The 13,927-nt window shown below is 45.6% G+C and overlaps 1 protein-coding gene across 6 annotated transcripts in view; it reads right to left on the bottom strand.

The window, feature by feature from the left end:
- The window catches only part of MYO5B (myosin VB), a 287,447-nt gene that overhangs the window by 84,499 nt on the left and 189,021 nt on the right, over nucleotides 1–13,927 (bottom strand). For all 6 annotated transcript variants that reach the window (XM_077936491.1, XM_077936490.1, XM_077936493.1 and 3 more), the window contains exons 15-17: nucleotides 7,446–7,598; nucleotides 5,344–5,441; nucleotides 2,562–2,648 (exon numbers count right to left, since the gene is read on the bottom strand). In XM_077936491.1, the coding sequence (XP_077792617.1) occupies nucleotides 2,562–2,648; nucleotides 5,344–5,441; nucleotides 7,446–7,598 (338 nt within the window). The remainder of the gene's footprint in view (nucleotides 1–2,561; nucleotides 2,649–5,343; nucleotides 5,442–7,445; nucleotides 7,599–13,927) is intronic.

Genomic DNA, 13,927 nt, shown 5'->3' with positions numbered 1-13,927 from the left:
GCTGTGGCAGAGGTGCTTTTTTCAAGAGTAAGGAGGAAAAGCCGCCCTCGCTAACCCAGAATGTCAACACACGGAATGTCACTAGGAAGAGCGTATAATGAGATACAATGAGATGAGGGAAGTTTGGCCGAACTGTATGCCTCTCTGGGGACCCATAGAGAACACTCTGCATTCGCCCCTTCTTGTTGCTAATGCACATTTACAATCTGGGACAGAAGTAAGGGAGGGGAGGAGAGTGGCATGAGGACTCGCCATTACAGTAGCCTTACGTTTATAATCCCATTGCTGCAGACGATAAAGCTGATAGTTATGCCGATAGTAAAACACAAAAACTGCTCAGCGGTGAAGCCAGATGCACTCCCACCCCCGAAATATGACTTGCCCTTGTCACCGTTATCTCTTGATTTATACCTGGGATGTGCAAAATTTCACCAAGCCCTAAAATGTTTCTTTTGTTAACTCCAAGCGCCCCAAAATGTGGTGCAAATTCCAAACGCAAACCTGTCTCTATCCTCGCTTTGTCTGTAAGCCAGTCATCGCAAACTGCATTAGCACAAGACAGTTTGGGGGACTGGCGTAAGGAAGATGATGCTAAACATGCCGTGTGGCAGAACACCAGATGACTGGCCAATCTTTAATTCACTTACAGACTTGTCACTTGAAATTTTATGGAGCCTGGGTTGTTAAAAGAGGCCACCTCTATGTTGTAGCCAGAAAAAATAGTTACTGCTGGGATTTCTCCTTGAAATTACCATATTTTTCGCCCTATAGGACGTACTTTTTCCCCTCCAAAAATGAAGGGGAAATGTGTGTGCATCCTATGGGGCGAATACAGGCTCCTTGGCTTCAGCGATAGCAACGCGAAGCCTAGGAAGTCTGCACTCTGGAGGCTTCGCGTTGCTTTCGCTGAAGCCAGAAGAGTCTGCTCTTTGAGGCTGGCGGTGGGGGAAAGCAGCGCTTCCCCCCATCGCCAGCCCAGGAGGATGGGGGGGCAGCGGGAAGGCACGCGACGCCTTCCCGCTACTCTCTGACCCGGCTTTGAGGCTGGCGGTGGGGGAAAGCAGCGCTTCCCCCCATCGCCAGCCTCACAAGCTGGGTCGAAAAGCCCGCAGGAGCCGCACAGCCTTTAAAGGCTGCGCCGCTCTTAGGGGCTTTTCCCCAAGGAGGGAGACTGGCCGAGTCCGTCCTTTCTCCCTCCTGTGGGCTTTTGCGGGGGACGGGGGAATTCCCCCACCTCCCACAAAAGCAGGCAGAAGCCGTGTGCTCTTTAAAGGGGCTGTGCGGCTTCTGCGGGCTTTTCTAGGAGGTGGGGGAATTCCCCCACCTCGTAGAAAAGCCCGCAGGAGCTGTGCAGCCTTTAAAGAGCGTGCCACTCTTGGGGGCTTTTCCCCAAGGAGGGACAAGGGACGGACTGGCCGAGTCCATCCCTTCTCCCTCCTGTGGGCTTTTGTGGGAGATGGGGGAATTCCCCCACCTCCCGCAAAAGCAGGCAAAAGCCTGAATGTTAGAATGACGCTGGATTAGAAAATATGTGGTTATTAGCGGTAATGGTTAAGTTAAAAAGAAAAGAAAGGCCAAAATTAAGTGAAAAATAAGGGAAGGATTTGCTGAATAATAAATTAGAAATTGGAATACAGAAAGGGGAGGTATGAGGAAGTCGGGGAAGTAAATTATAAGAAAATAAGGGTTGAAATTATACTTGTTTTTTAAATTTTTTGTTTGTCAGTTTTATTGTATTGTATTGTTTTGTTCTGTTTTGTTGTTATAAAAAACTTTTGAAACTTTAATAAAAAAAATTATAAAAAAAACAAAACAAAAGCAGGCAAAAGCCGTGTGCTCTTTAAAGGGGCTGTGCGGCTCCTGTGGGCTTTTCTACGAGGTGGGGGAATTCCCCCACCTCGTAGAAAAGCCCGCAAGAGTCCCACAGCCTTTAAAGAGCACACCACTCTTGGGGGCTTTTCCCCGAGGAGGGAGAAGGGACTGACTGGCTGTTTCAGTCCCTTCTCCCTCCTGGTCGAAAAGCCTGCAGGAGTCGCGCGCGGCTCCGGTGGCCTTTTGCAGTAGGTGGGGGAATTCCGCCACCTCCCGCAAAAGCAGGAAGAAGGTCTTGGAGTAGCGCACAGGCTGCTGCTCTCAGGGCTGCGGGGGGGGGGGGATATCATATTTTTTCCTTGATTTCTCCCCCTGACAACTAGGTGCGTCCTATGGGCCGGTGCGCCCTATAGGGCAAAAAATATGGTATTTCCCCCCCTCTGAGGGTGTTGTGGAAGATGGGTGCTGTTTATTTTTTTAAAAAAAGAATCAATGCTGAAATGAGCTTATAGTCTTTCTGCACAAAAAACCACTCTTGGTTACTTCTATCCCCAAGAACAATTCAGGGGCCAGGAGATGGCGTAGGGGGATGCCACTGTTAAATACCTAGAAGACAGGTATCCTTGCTGATCTGATTCAAACCAACCTGGCTACCTACCCCCGGATTCTATTCTGCTTTTGTGTTTGTTAATTTCAATACACACACACTCAAAACAACACAGCGGAAGAGCGTTTCAGAGATATGGTACCTGGACGGGTAGCCAGCTGCACTGATGCGGATGGTCTCCAAGACGCCACAGGCTCTCAGCTGCTGGACTGCTCTCTTTGGATCAAAGCTGCAAAGAAACAAATTTATAGCCCCTATGAATGTGGCAATGCAATACATCTAAAAGCCCTAACAGCAGTTTTTTTCAGGCAGCGCAACTGTTAACAATGCCAAGCAGCGTAGTATCTCTGAGTCAACTGTATAAGTGCTTTCTTGATGGAATGGGTATAGAAATTTGCCCAACCAGAGGAGGTTTCAAACAGATAAGGCTGTGGGCTTCTCCTTTTAAGCAGGGGTTGGGTTGCCATCTGCCATGGATGCTTCAGTCGAGATTCCTGCATTGGACTAGAGGATCCTCCCAAATCTATGATTCTACGACTTCCCTAGGAGTACTTCAACATTCACTAAAATTTAAGCTGCAACTGAAAGTGGGGTGGAAATATAGAAATTTAGTGCATTGCATGAAAAGAATCGCTATGGGGATCTTGCAAACCATTTCTGGATTTGGAAACACTAAAACATTCTTAATCACATTCTGCAAGGGCACGGGGAGCTTCTGATGTGGGCTGACAGCCCTCTCAATCTGACCTTTGGGACTCTCCCCAAACTTCACTCCCTCTCCCCAGGCAACTTCCCTAATCGGCCCACGCAATTTGGGGGTGGGGGGTGGGTCAGGGGCACAGAAGTGAAGGGAAAATGCTTTTGACTAGCTGGGATGTGTCCCTGAACTGTAACAATGCTTATCGCGTGCCAGGTAGATGGATGGAGAGATGCGGTAATAGGTGGTGATATAGCATCCTCTGGCTTTTGTGTACCTGGAATGTCCCCTGGTGTACATCTGCTGCCCCACCAATTTTTGCTTCTGACCCTCACCCTCCTCTAGCATAAGGAGAACATGGTCTATGAGGGAACCTTGCCCTCTGGTTGAAGAAAACAAAACAGTTTCCTGTCCCTGACACTAAGCAGAGGTTACCTTCGTTTTCCCAGCACCAAGGAGGTGCATGGGATCACTGCTTTCAACCTGAAATGAATTCCTAATTCTGGATCCTACTTGTGGAAGGCCTTTTCACCCCCCCTTCAGTGAATAACTGGTCTGAAGGCAGCCCTGTATCAGGAATTTTTAATGTTTTATTATGTTTTTATGTGTGTTGGAAGCTGCCCAAAGTGGCTGGGTGAAATAATATAAATATAAATATAAATATAAATATAAATATAAATATAAATATAAATATAAATATAAATATAAATATAAATATAAATAATATAAATAATATAAATAATATAAATATAAATATAAATATATTGGCAAGTTCACAATTTGCCAGAACTGAATTAGAAACTCCAGGATTGCGCGCCAGTTTCTTTTCTGTGGCTCAAAATCTTCAGCAATTGCTGTCAACATTTAATATTTGCAAATCCAGAATCAATGAGCAGTTTTGAGTAGCCCTTGATGCACCATAATAGCAGAAATACGCCGCCTCCTGGTATTCGCCACATTATAAAATCCATCAAAGCTGTCAATCCCGCAGCAAGTGATCCATTATTTTATCATGAAGTCAAATGCACAAGAGCAGACATTTAGCACATTATTCCAGCGAGCAACTCAGCAGTATGTGTTCTCATGTGTGTGCGCGTGCCATTTTAATAATAATAATAAATAACACTAGCTATTTTGCTTTGACTGAGCACCTTTCATCGTGCAAACTCCCAAAGCAATTCTTTATGTTGGCTATAACAAAGAGACCTCTCTGAAATGCTGCTGCCACAATCAAACTCTTGCCACTTTGGGACAGAGTACAGCAGTTATTCAATAACACGTTTAGCAAGAAGCGGAGCGTATCGCAAATTTCACAGGAGTAACTTTAGCAAAAGTTAAGCGAGGGAATGAATTTCAGTAGGAACAAATGTAAGATTCTGCACTTAGGCAGGAAAGAACCAGGTGCACAAATATAAGATGAGGGACGTCTGGATTGCCAGCAGTACATGTGAAAAGGATCTAGAGATCTTAGTAGACCACAAGCTTAACATGAGTCAATAGTGTGATGCAACAGCAAGAAAAGCTAATGCTATTCTAGGCTGCATCAACAGAAGCATAGTGTCCAGATCAAGGGAAGTAATAGTACTGCTCTATTCTGCCTCGGTCAGACCACACCTGGAGTTCTGTGTCCAGTTCTGGATGCCACAATACATAGGATATTCTTTAGTGGAAGGGCAGTGGCTCAATGGTAGAACCTCTGCTCTGAATACAGAAAGCTCTGGGTTCAAACCTCAGCATCTCCAGGTGGGGTTGGGAACACTCCCTTTCTGAAACGCTGGAGAGCTGCTGCCTATTGTCCTATTGTCAGTGCAGACAATACTGGGCTATGTGAACTCAGCATAAGGCAGTTGTCACCCCCTATGGAAAGACACATTTCTAAAGGCTCATTGCAGTGCTCAGCATCGGGCAGGATTACAATTACAATTAGAAAATAGGGCCTTCTCAGTGGTGGCACCCACCTTGTGGAACGCCCTCCCATCAGATGTCAAGGAGATGAGTAACTATATAACCTTTAGAAGACATCTGAAGGGAAGCTTTTTAAGATTTAATACTTTTAAATATGTTGGAAGCTGCCCAGAGTGGCTGGGGCAACCCAGTCAGATGGATGGGGCACAAACAACAGCAGCAGCAGCAGCAGCAACAACAACAACAACTGACAGTCAGACATCAACTATCTCATGGTCTGCTTAACTTCAGCCTATTGATGTTCTTGTCTTGTTGTACTTACCTGAAAGGAAGCTTCTCATCATTTGGCTTGATGCAGCGTACATAATGGGGAGTGGTGGCATTCAGGGTCTCCATAAGCAAATGTAAGGAGTTACGGAACTGGAAGAAACAATTAAAAAGACAACCCATTCCTGAAATGAGATGACATAATGTGGGGTGTAACATCACTTTCTTTTTCTACACCTGATTACACTTAATGAGCGACTGCTAAATATGTGAGATGACTCAGCCCTAGAGCGCAGCATCTCTACCTGTGATGCCTTGCCCACTCTTCTTGACACTGCCGTCAAGTGAGCAACATGCACATGGAAACACGTGTAGAAGGGGGTGGTGAATAGTTTGCCCAATCCTGGTCACTGCCTCATGGCTACAGCATGTGTGAATGACACAGTGTCATGGTGACAAACTGCTTGCTTCACAACTCCTCAAATGCATTCCTTTTTCAGCAGAGGCTGTTCAGGGATTTAGGGATGTGTGTGTGTGTGTGTGTGTGTGTGTGAGAGAGAGAGAGAGAGAGAGAGAGAGAGAGAGAGAGAGAGAGAGAACAGGCCTTTTAACATCACAAAACAGCAAGGGAGGAATGGACCCAAAGGACATCAGATTCTATGCTCCCGCCTCTAGGCAGGATCCTGCCCAAATTGCTCCGGATATTTTAATAGGAAAACAGTGCATATGGCATTTTAAATAAATACAATAGGGTGCAATTCAACATCATGCTAAAGCGTTCATTCTGTCAAGAGTAAGCATTTCTGTTTGCCAGACAGAGCCATCTCTCCCTGGAGAGGGAGCAGGGGGAAAGAGAGGGCAGAAAGTTGCACGGCGCTAGCAGGACAAATCACAATGGTTTCTGCTAGCACAACAACATGTTTGGATCTGGCCCAAATATTGCAAAACCCACCTGGCAAGGATGCCACACGTAAGAGTGGAAGACAGAATCTGGGGCTCACTGAACCACAGACGGCTGTTAAGTTAAATAACTGCAAGGACTGATAGCTATTCTGGCCTGAGAGAAGCCTTCTTTTGGAACTTAAATTGAACTAGTTAATATTTGTTACACGTATGAATCGCTTCCAATCTGGAAGCAAAATATCATGGTCGGCATATGGAAGAAATCTGACCCTTAGAATGGTCACTGGGGTGGTTTTGTGCCCTAATAAATTCTCCTGCCCCCAGATCTAAGCAGAAGGCAAAAGAAATGCCAAACCACCCCAAATATTAAGGTGGTGGCAGGTGGAGGGGAATACCAAAATTTTCCCCCAAATATACTAAAATAAATAAATTGATTTATTTTAGTATATTTGGGGGAAATTGTGTATATTTGAAAACGTGGGCAGCATTAAGATAAATTCAACAGTGTAAATAAGTTTTGATGGATGTAATAATGGAATACTCAATGGTTTAGTTTACATAAAATATTCAGGGATTTATGTTATGGAAAATGAACCATGGAAAGAGTAGAAGGGAAGTCATTGATATTTTAAGGTTGTTTAAATGAATATTCTAAAATGTAAAACAGAAAATTTAATAAAAATTAGGGGGGAGAATACCTAAAATTGGCAGCATAATTTAAGTAAATAAATGCATCCAAGCATTAATGTTCAATGTTGGTTATTCACTTAAGTCTTAACCTTTTGGTGTGACAAAGAGTACGAATAAAAGGTAAAAAGGTAAAGGACCCCTGGACGGTTAAGTCCAGTCAAAGGCAACTATGGGGTTGTGGCGCTCATCTCGCTTTCAGGCCGAGGGAACCGGCGTTTGTCCGCAGACAGGTTTCCGGGTCATGTGATCAGCAGGACTAAACCGCTTCTGGTGCAACAGAACACTGTGACGGAAACCAGAGCGCATGGAAACACTGTTTACCTTCCCACCACAGCGGTACCTATTTATCTACTTGCACTGGTGTGCTTTCAAACTGGCAGGAGATGGGACAGAGCAACAGGAGCTCACCCTGTCACGGGGCTTCGAACCGCTGACCTTCCAATCAGCAAGCCCAAGAGGCTCAGTGGTTTAGACCACAGCGCCAACCGCATCCCTATAAAGACTTCGAATACTGCAATGGGAACGCAAAAGTTCCACCGAGAGTGTGTGAGAACAATTTCCTACCTGATGCCCGACTGTTTTCTTGTGCTCTTTATTGGCTGATTTCACAGTTGGACGGGCAGAGCGGATATTGATTTTCGAGGAAGCTCCTTTTCCAGTCGCAGCAGCCGGCGCGGGGTCTTTCCCATCATGAAACAAGTCGGCTACCATGGGGTACTGCAAAGAAGGAAGAAAGGCTTGGACTGTTTAGTGCTCTTGCTACGGCGGTCAGGAAAACAGGCTTGGCTTCCCCTGGTCAGCAAAGGCACGCTCAGAGCCCTCGCTGAAAGCCAAGGTTTTTAAAAAGTGCTATGCTAAATGCAGCCAGGTGAGAACTGCCATATCAAATGCAATTAAATATTTTTCTGTATCTCTTAGAGCCAAAGGAGACCTGATGTTAAGCAGGTTGCTTAAAAATAAATAAATAATAATTTGTTGCTAGCTGGTGTGGTGGTGCAATTCCTTTGAGACCACAGTATATAAGAAAGGGGGGGGGGGGCGAACATTTTAGGAATGCAAGAAGCTGCCTCATACCAAGCCAGACTGTGGCAAGACCACCACAGGTATTCCATATACTCTTCCAACAAGACCACCTGTCTGACTAGCTCAGTATCGTCCGCCCCGTGGTTCTCAAATATTTTCCCCCTCCACAGACCCCTGGAAAATCGCTGAGGGTTTTTTGGCAGACGACTTAATGATTTTTCTGCCAGTTGTAATTGCCCTGTGCTAGGTGCTGTGTGATTTTTAACGGTATTTTTACACACATTGCTGCAGGCCACCTGATGGGAACCCCCCCCCCCCCAATCTACACAGATTCAGGCAGAAGTCTTTTCCTCAGCCCTACATAGAGATCCCAAGGATTCAACCCAAGACCTTCTGCTCCACAAGGCTGAGGTTTAGAAAACCACAGAAACAATTTACTGAGGGAAGTACCGTATTTTTCGCCCCATAGGACGCACCGGCCCATAGGACGCACCTAGTTTTTTTGGGGGGAAATAAAGGAAAATTAGCACTGCGCTAATCCCAAAGCTTGGGGCGTGCGGAGCTCAGCACGCCCCAAGCTTCTGGGTGCCGGCAAGGTCTCTGCTAGCCGTGGGAGAGCCGCGTGGCTTTCCCAGGGCTAGTGGAGCGCTGCGCTAATCCCGAAGCTTGGGGCGTGCAGAGCTCAGCGCGCCCCAAGCTTCTGGGTGCTGGCAAGCTCTCTGCTAGCCCTGGGAGAGCTAGGTCTCCCACGGCTAGCGGATAGCTTCCTGAAGCCTGGAGAGCGAGAGGGGTCGGTGCTGCATTCGCCCCATAGGATGCACACACATTTCCCCTTCATTTTTGGAGGGGGAAAAATGCGTCTTATAGGGCGAAAAATACGGTAGATCATAGAATCAAAAAGTCGGAAGGGACTATGAGGATCATCTAGTCCAACCCGCTCCAAGGAATCTTTTGCCCCATGTGGGGCTCCAACCCATGGCCCTGAGTTTAAGAGTCTTGTGCTCCAGCAACTGAGTTTAAGCATGTTTAGCCTGGAAAAGAAGACAGTGGGAAGAGATATGAGAGCTATCTTCAAGTATCTAAAGGGCTGCCACATGGAAGATGTTACTCCAAGATTGTTTTCTCCTGCTCTGGAGGGTAGGACTCAAACCAATGGCTTCAAGTGGCAAGAAAGGAGATTCTGACTAAACTTCAGGAAGAACATTCTAACAGTAAGAGCTCTTTGGTACAACAACAAGTAACCAAACAATATAACCCCTGTGTTGTAAACGATAGTAGTAATATCCAAGGCAACACGATGACCAAATACAATGATACAATATCAATATACACTCTTTATATAATATGAAATATATGAAATCACATAAACAGAAAACTTACGAATCTCTGAAAGTCACAAATTATGCACAAATTATTGCACAAGAAGCAATGTATCAGATTATTAGCTGGTGAAAATAGGCTGTAAAGCTTTGTTTATGGAGTCCAACGCTGCCCAAGTAGTTCGCAAACAGACGTTGTGAACAGTGATTCTGGATATACCCACTGTTTCGTGGAATTCTTCTTCAGCACAGCAGAAGGATACAGAATTGCTTCATAAACCCATCTCTATGGTGACTGGAAAAGTAGAACAACAATTGCTATGGAGCAGTGGTCATAAAGTTACCATATTTTTTGCTCTATAGGACTCACTTTTCCCCTCCTAAAAAGTAAGGGGAAATGTGTCTGCGTCTTATGGAGCGAATGGAGGCTGCGCAGCTATCCCAGAAGCCAGAACAGCAAGAGGGATTGCTGCTTTCACTGCGCAGCGATCCCTCTTGCTGTTCTGGCTTCTGAGATTCAGAATATTTTTTTTCTTGTTTTCCTCCTCCAAAAACTAGATGCGTCTTGTGGTCTGGTGCGTCTTATAGAGCAAAAAATACGGTATGTGGTCACTGCTACACTGCTTCTTTCAGAGACTTGCAGAGTCTTCAAAGACTTTCAGAGACTTATAAGACTTATGTTTATTTGGTTTCATGTTTTTAAGAGAATCCATCAAGAGTGCATAATTTGTGACTTTCAGAAATTCCTAAGTTTTCTGTTTACGTGATTTCATGTATTTCATATTATATAAAGAGTGTATATTGATATTGTATTTGGTCATCGTGCTGCCTTGGATATTACTAGTAAGAGCTCTCTGACAGTGGAATGGATTCCCTCGGGAAGTGGTGGGCTCTCCTTCCTTGGAGATTTTTATAAGCAGAAGTTTTAAGTAGAGGTCCCTTTAAAGCAGCGGTTGAATCACACCTGTCTGGGATTCTTTAGTTGAGATTCCTGAATTGCAGGGGGTAATAATAATAATAATAAATTTATACCCCGCCCATCTGGCTGAGTCTCCTCAGCCATTCTGGGCGGCTTCCAATCAAGTGTTAAAAACAATACAGTGTTAAATATTAAAAACTTCCCTAAACAGGGCTGCCTTCAGATGTCTTTTAAAGATAGGATAGCTGCTTATTTCCTTCACATCTGAAGGGAGGGTGTTCCACAGGGTGGGTGCCACTACTGAGAAGGCCCTCTGCCTGGTTCCCTGTAACCTTACTTCTCGCAATGAGGGAACCGCCAGAAGGCTCTCGGCGCTGGATCTCAGTGTCCGGGCTGAACGATGCAGTTGGAGACGCTCCTTCAGGTATACTGGACTGAGGCCATTGAGGGCTTTAAAGGTCAACACCAACACTCTGAATTGTGCTCGGAAACGTACTGGGTTGGATTAGACGACAGTGAAGATCCCTTCCAACTCTACAGTTCTAAGATTCTCTCTCTCTCTCTCTCTCTCTCTCTCTCAGGTATGCACAATTATAAGATAGTTTTGAGATAAAGTTACTGAAGGGTTCTGGCCATCATGGAAACACTTGGAAAACTTTCACGGGCAAAACACATCGAAGATAATTTAGAAGAACTTACTTTCAGCAAGCACAGCCCAGGCACCCCCCCAAAAAAAACTCTCTACCTCACAGCACTTCTGTCACAAAAGAAAATGCCATTAGCCCCATTTCAAAACACTGACCCAAGATGCATATCAGAACTACAAGGAACTTCAAAAGCAGAATCTCCTTTGCATTGCCTTTATTAAGACGAGGCTGTAATTTTCCGTCAGTTCCTCTTGGAGATTAATTAGCCGAACCTTGTTTGCATATCTGCCAAAATCCCACTGAGCTAAGGATCTGTTTGCATGGTATTATCATCATCTGGTCTGACGCAGGACTCTGTGTTTGTTTTATGCTTCCTGGGCTTTATTTTAATCACTGCCGCCGACAGAATCCTTTTGTCTGCCTATCTCCTGCCTCCAGCAAGCTTCTCTTGGGCTAACACCTTCAGATAAGCTGGGGAGGTCTAGCGATAGCACATGGTCACTATCTCTCAGCCTCACCTACCTGACAGGGCCGTTGTGAGGGAGCCCTGAGTTCTAGCTTCTCACCTCGTGCAAGAGTAACAGAGCAAATAGTTAAAACAGCACATAGTTCAGAATAGAAAGCCCATAGTTCAAACTATGGAATTTGATGCTGCCACAAGATGTACTATGAACTGATGGAGGACGTCTGTCAGTGGTGACTGGTAACAATGGATATATTACTGACAACATCAGAAGCAGTATACTGGGGAATAACATTGGGAGGTGGTAATTGCCCTCCTTGTGGGTTTCATAGGAGCATGTGATTGGCCACTGTGGAATCAGAAAGCTGGACTAGGTGGAGCTTCCTGTTATCTGAGGGATAGTTGAGTCAGTAGAGCATGAGACTCTTAATCTCAGGGTCGTCGGTTTGAACCCCATGTTTGGCGAAAAGATTCCTGCATTGAAGGACTAGATGACCCTGGCAGTCCCTTCCAACTCTTCAGTTCTGTGATTTTACAATTCTATAAATTTTACAATTTTACAATTCTATAAATTTTACAATTCTATAAATTCTTAAAGAATTTATGCTGCTATTCAGGGACTCTTCTGACATTTCAGTTCCTTCTCCCCTTTGGAGCAACAGGTGCAGGGCAGCAGCCAGATAACTGTGGAAGCGACACACAGCTTTCCCATAACGAACAACCAGGCGCGAATTTGAGACCAGCGGAAAAAAACAACGCCAAGGATTTCCCCCCCCCAGGAGCATTGCAAGGTGCACGTCTTCCACATGAACATGAACACTTTTGACATGAAAGAGATGTTCGCGCTCAAGCACTCCAAGGCCCCTTGCCTCGCAAGTATTATTTCAAAACAAGAGCAATAGATCGTGGTGCCAGAAAGCAGCTCTCGGCCTCAACACGGAGCAGCTTCTCTTTACCCTTAACTTACTCCCTGTTGTGGCATTCCTGGCTATTTCCGAGGGTGTGTGGGGGGGTGTGTGTTTCAGAGATATTTTACTGCAATTTTTGTGCTGTGTGCTCAGATGGGGAAAAGCGGGACAATTGAAAGTGAGGATTGTTCTATTTGGCAGGTTGAAAAGCAGAGACATCACCTTGCCAACAAAGGTCCGTATAGTAAAAGCTATGGTTTTCCCAGTAGTGATGTATGGAAGTGAGAGCTGGACCATGAAGAAGGCTGATCGCCGAAGAATTGATGCTTTTGAATTCTGGTGCTGGAGGAGACTCTTGAGTGTCCCATGGACTGCAAGAAGATCAAACCTATCCATTCTGAAGGAAATCAGCCCTGAGTGCTCACTGGAAGGACAGATCCTGAAGCTGAGACTCCACTGCTTTGGCCACATCATGAGAAGAGAAGACTCCCTGGAAAAGTCCCTGATGTTGGGAAAGCACAAGGAGAAGGGGATGACGGAGGATGAGATGGTTGGACAGTGTTCTCAAAGCTACCAGTATGAGTTTGACCAAACTGCAGGAGGTAGTGGAAGACAGAAGTGCCTGGCACGCTCTGGTCCATGGGGTCACGAAGAGTTGGACAGGACTAAACGACTAAACAACAACAACAACAAAATGCTTGCAGAGATGGAACCTTTGAAATAGTGTGACTCTGAATTCAACCCAGTGTGTTTAGGATAGCAGCTTTGTTTAGAAAAAAAATTTAAGTCCTTTTCTCTCCTTCAATAGAGCAAACATCTCTCCTGTACTGATTTGCTTCTTGAAAGGAGCAAACAGGGCCGGTCCTTTATCTGCAAGAAAGGCTCCTTTATCTGCAAAAAGCCTTCCTCTCCTCCCTTCATTCCATCTGTACTAATACACCTACAGAAGCAGGATCTGGGCAAGCGCCACTGTTTTGTGCGCAGGAGAAAGATGTCCACCACAGCTCATAGTAACAGTAATAAATCTGTCCAGCCAGAAGCTGCAAGACTGCAAGAAAGGTTTTTGTTTAACTCGCACACTGCTAACCGGAATAGAATCTTGTTCACAATATCGCACTAGCGCTTTGGTGTTCCTTCTTGGGCTCTTTTTATCTGCTTGCTGCTTCTCCCTGCTCCTCTGGCTCAGAGCACCTGAATCCTAACAATGAAGTGAAATTAACCTGCCATTTAAACTGTGTTATCTGCTCCATGCAGTCTGCCTTGTGTCCCAATCTCTTTGGGGGAAGCTCTTCGCTGCCCCTGCTGCTGCCTCCCGCCCTCCCTCCCAGTCTGGCTGATTTTCCAGGAGTTCTGGTTGGACTTTCACCCTTGAATTTCTCTGGGAAGAACAGCCACTGAAAGCAGATGAAAGGGGAGCACATACCTCTAGGGCAGCCTTTCTCAACCTTGGGTCCCCAGATGTTTTTGGCCTACAACTCCCATCATCCCTGACCACTGGTCCTGTGAGCTAGGGCTCATGGGAGTTGTAGGCCAAAACATCTGGGGACCCAAGGTTGAGAACCACTGCTCTAGGGCAGTGTTTCCCAACCTTGGGCCTCCAGCTGTTTTTGAACTACAATTCCCATCATCCCTGACCACTGGTCTTGCTAGCTAGGGATGATGGGAGTTGTAGTCCAAAAACAGCTGGAGGCCCAAGGTTGGGAAACACTGCTCTAGGGGATAAGCATTCGACTCATGTCCCCTTTGGGGGGGAGAATCTATTTGCAA

Source organism: Podarcis muralis, chromosome 11 (assembly GCF_964188315.1).
Source record: "Podarcis muralis chromosome 11, rPodMur119.hap1.1, whole genome shotgun sequence".
NCBI lineage: Eukaryota > Metazoa > Chordata > Lepidosauria > Squamata > Lacertidae > Podarcis > Podarcis muralis.
The sequence above is the reverse complement of the archived record's forward strand: the minus strand, read 5'-3'. Positions and strand labels throughout refer to the sequence as shown.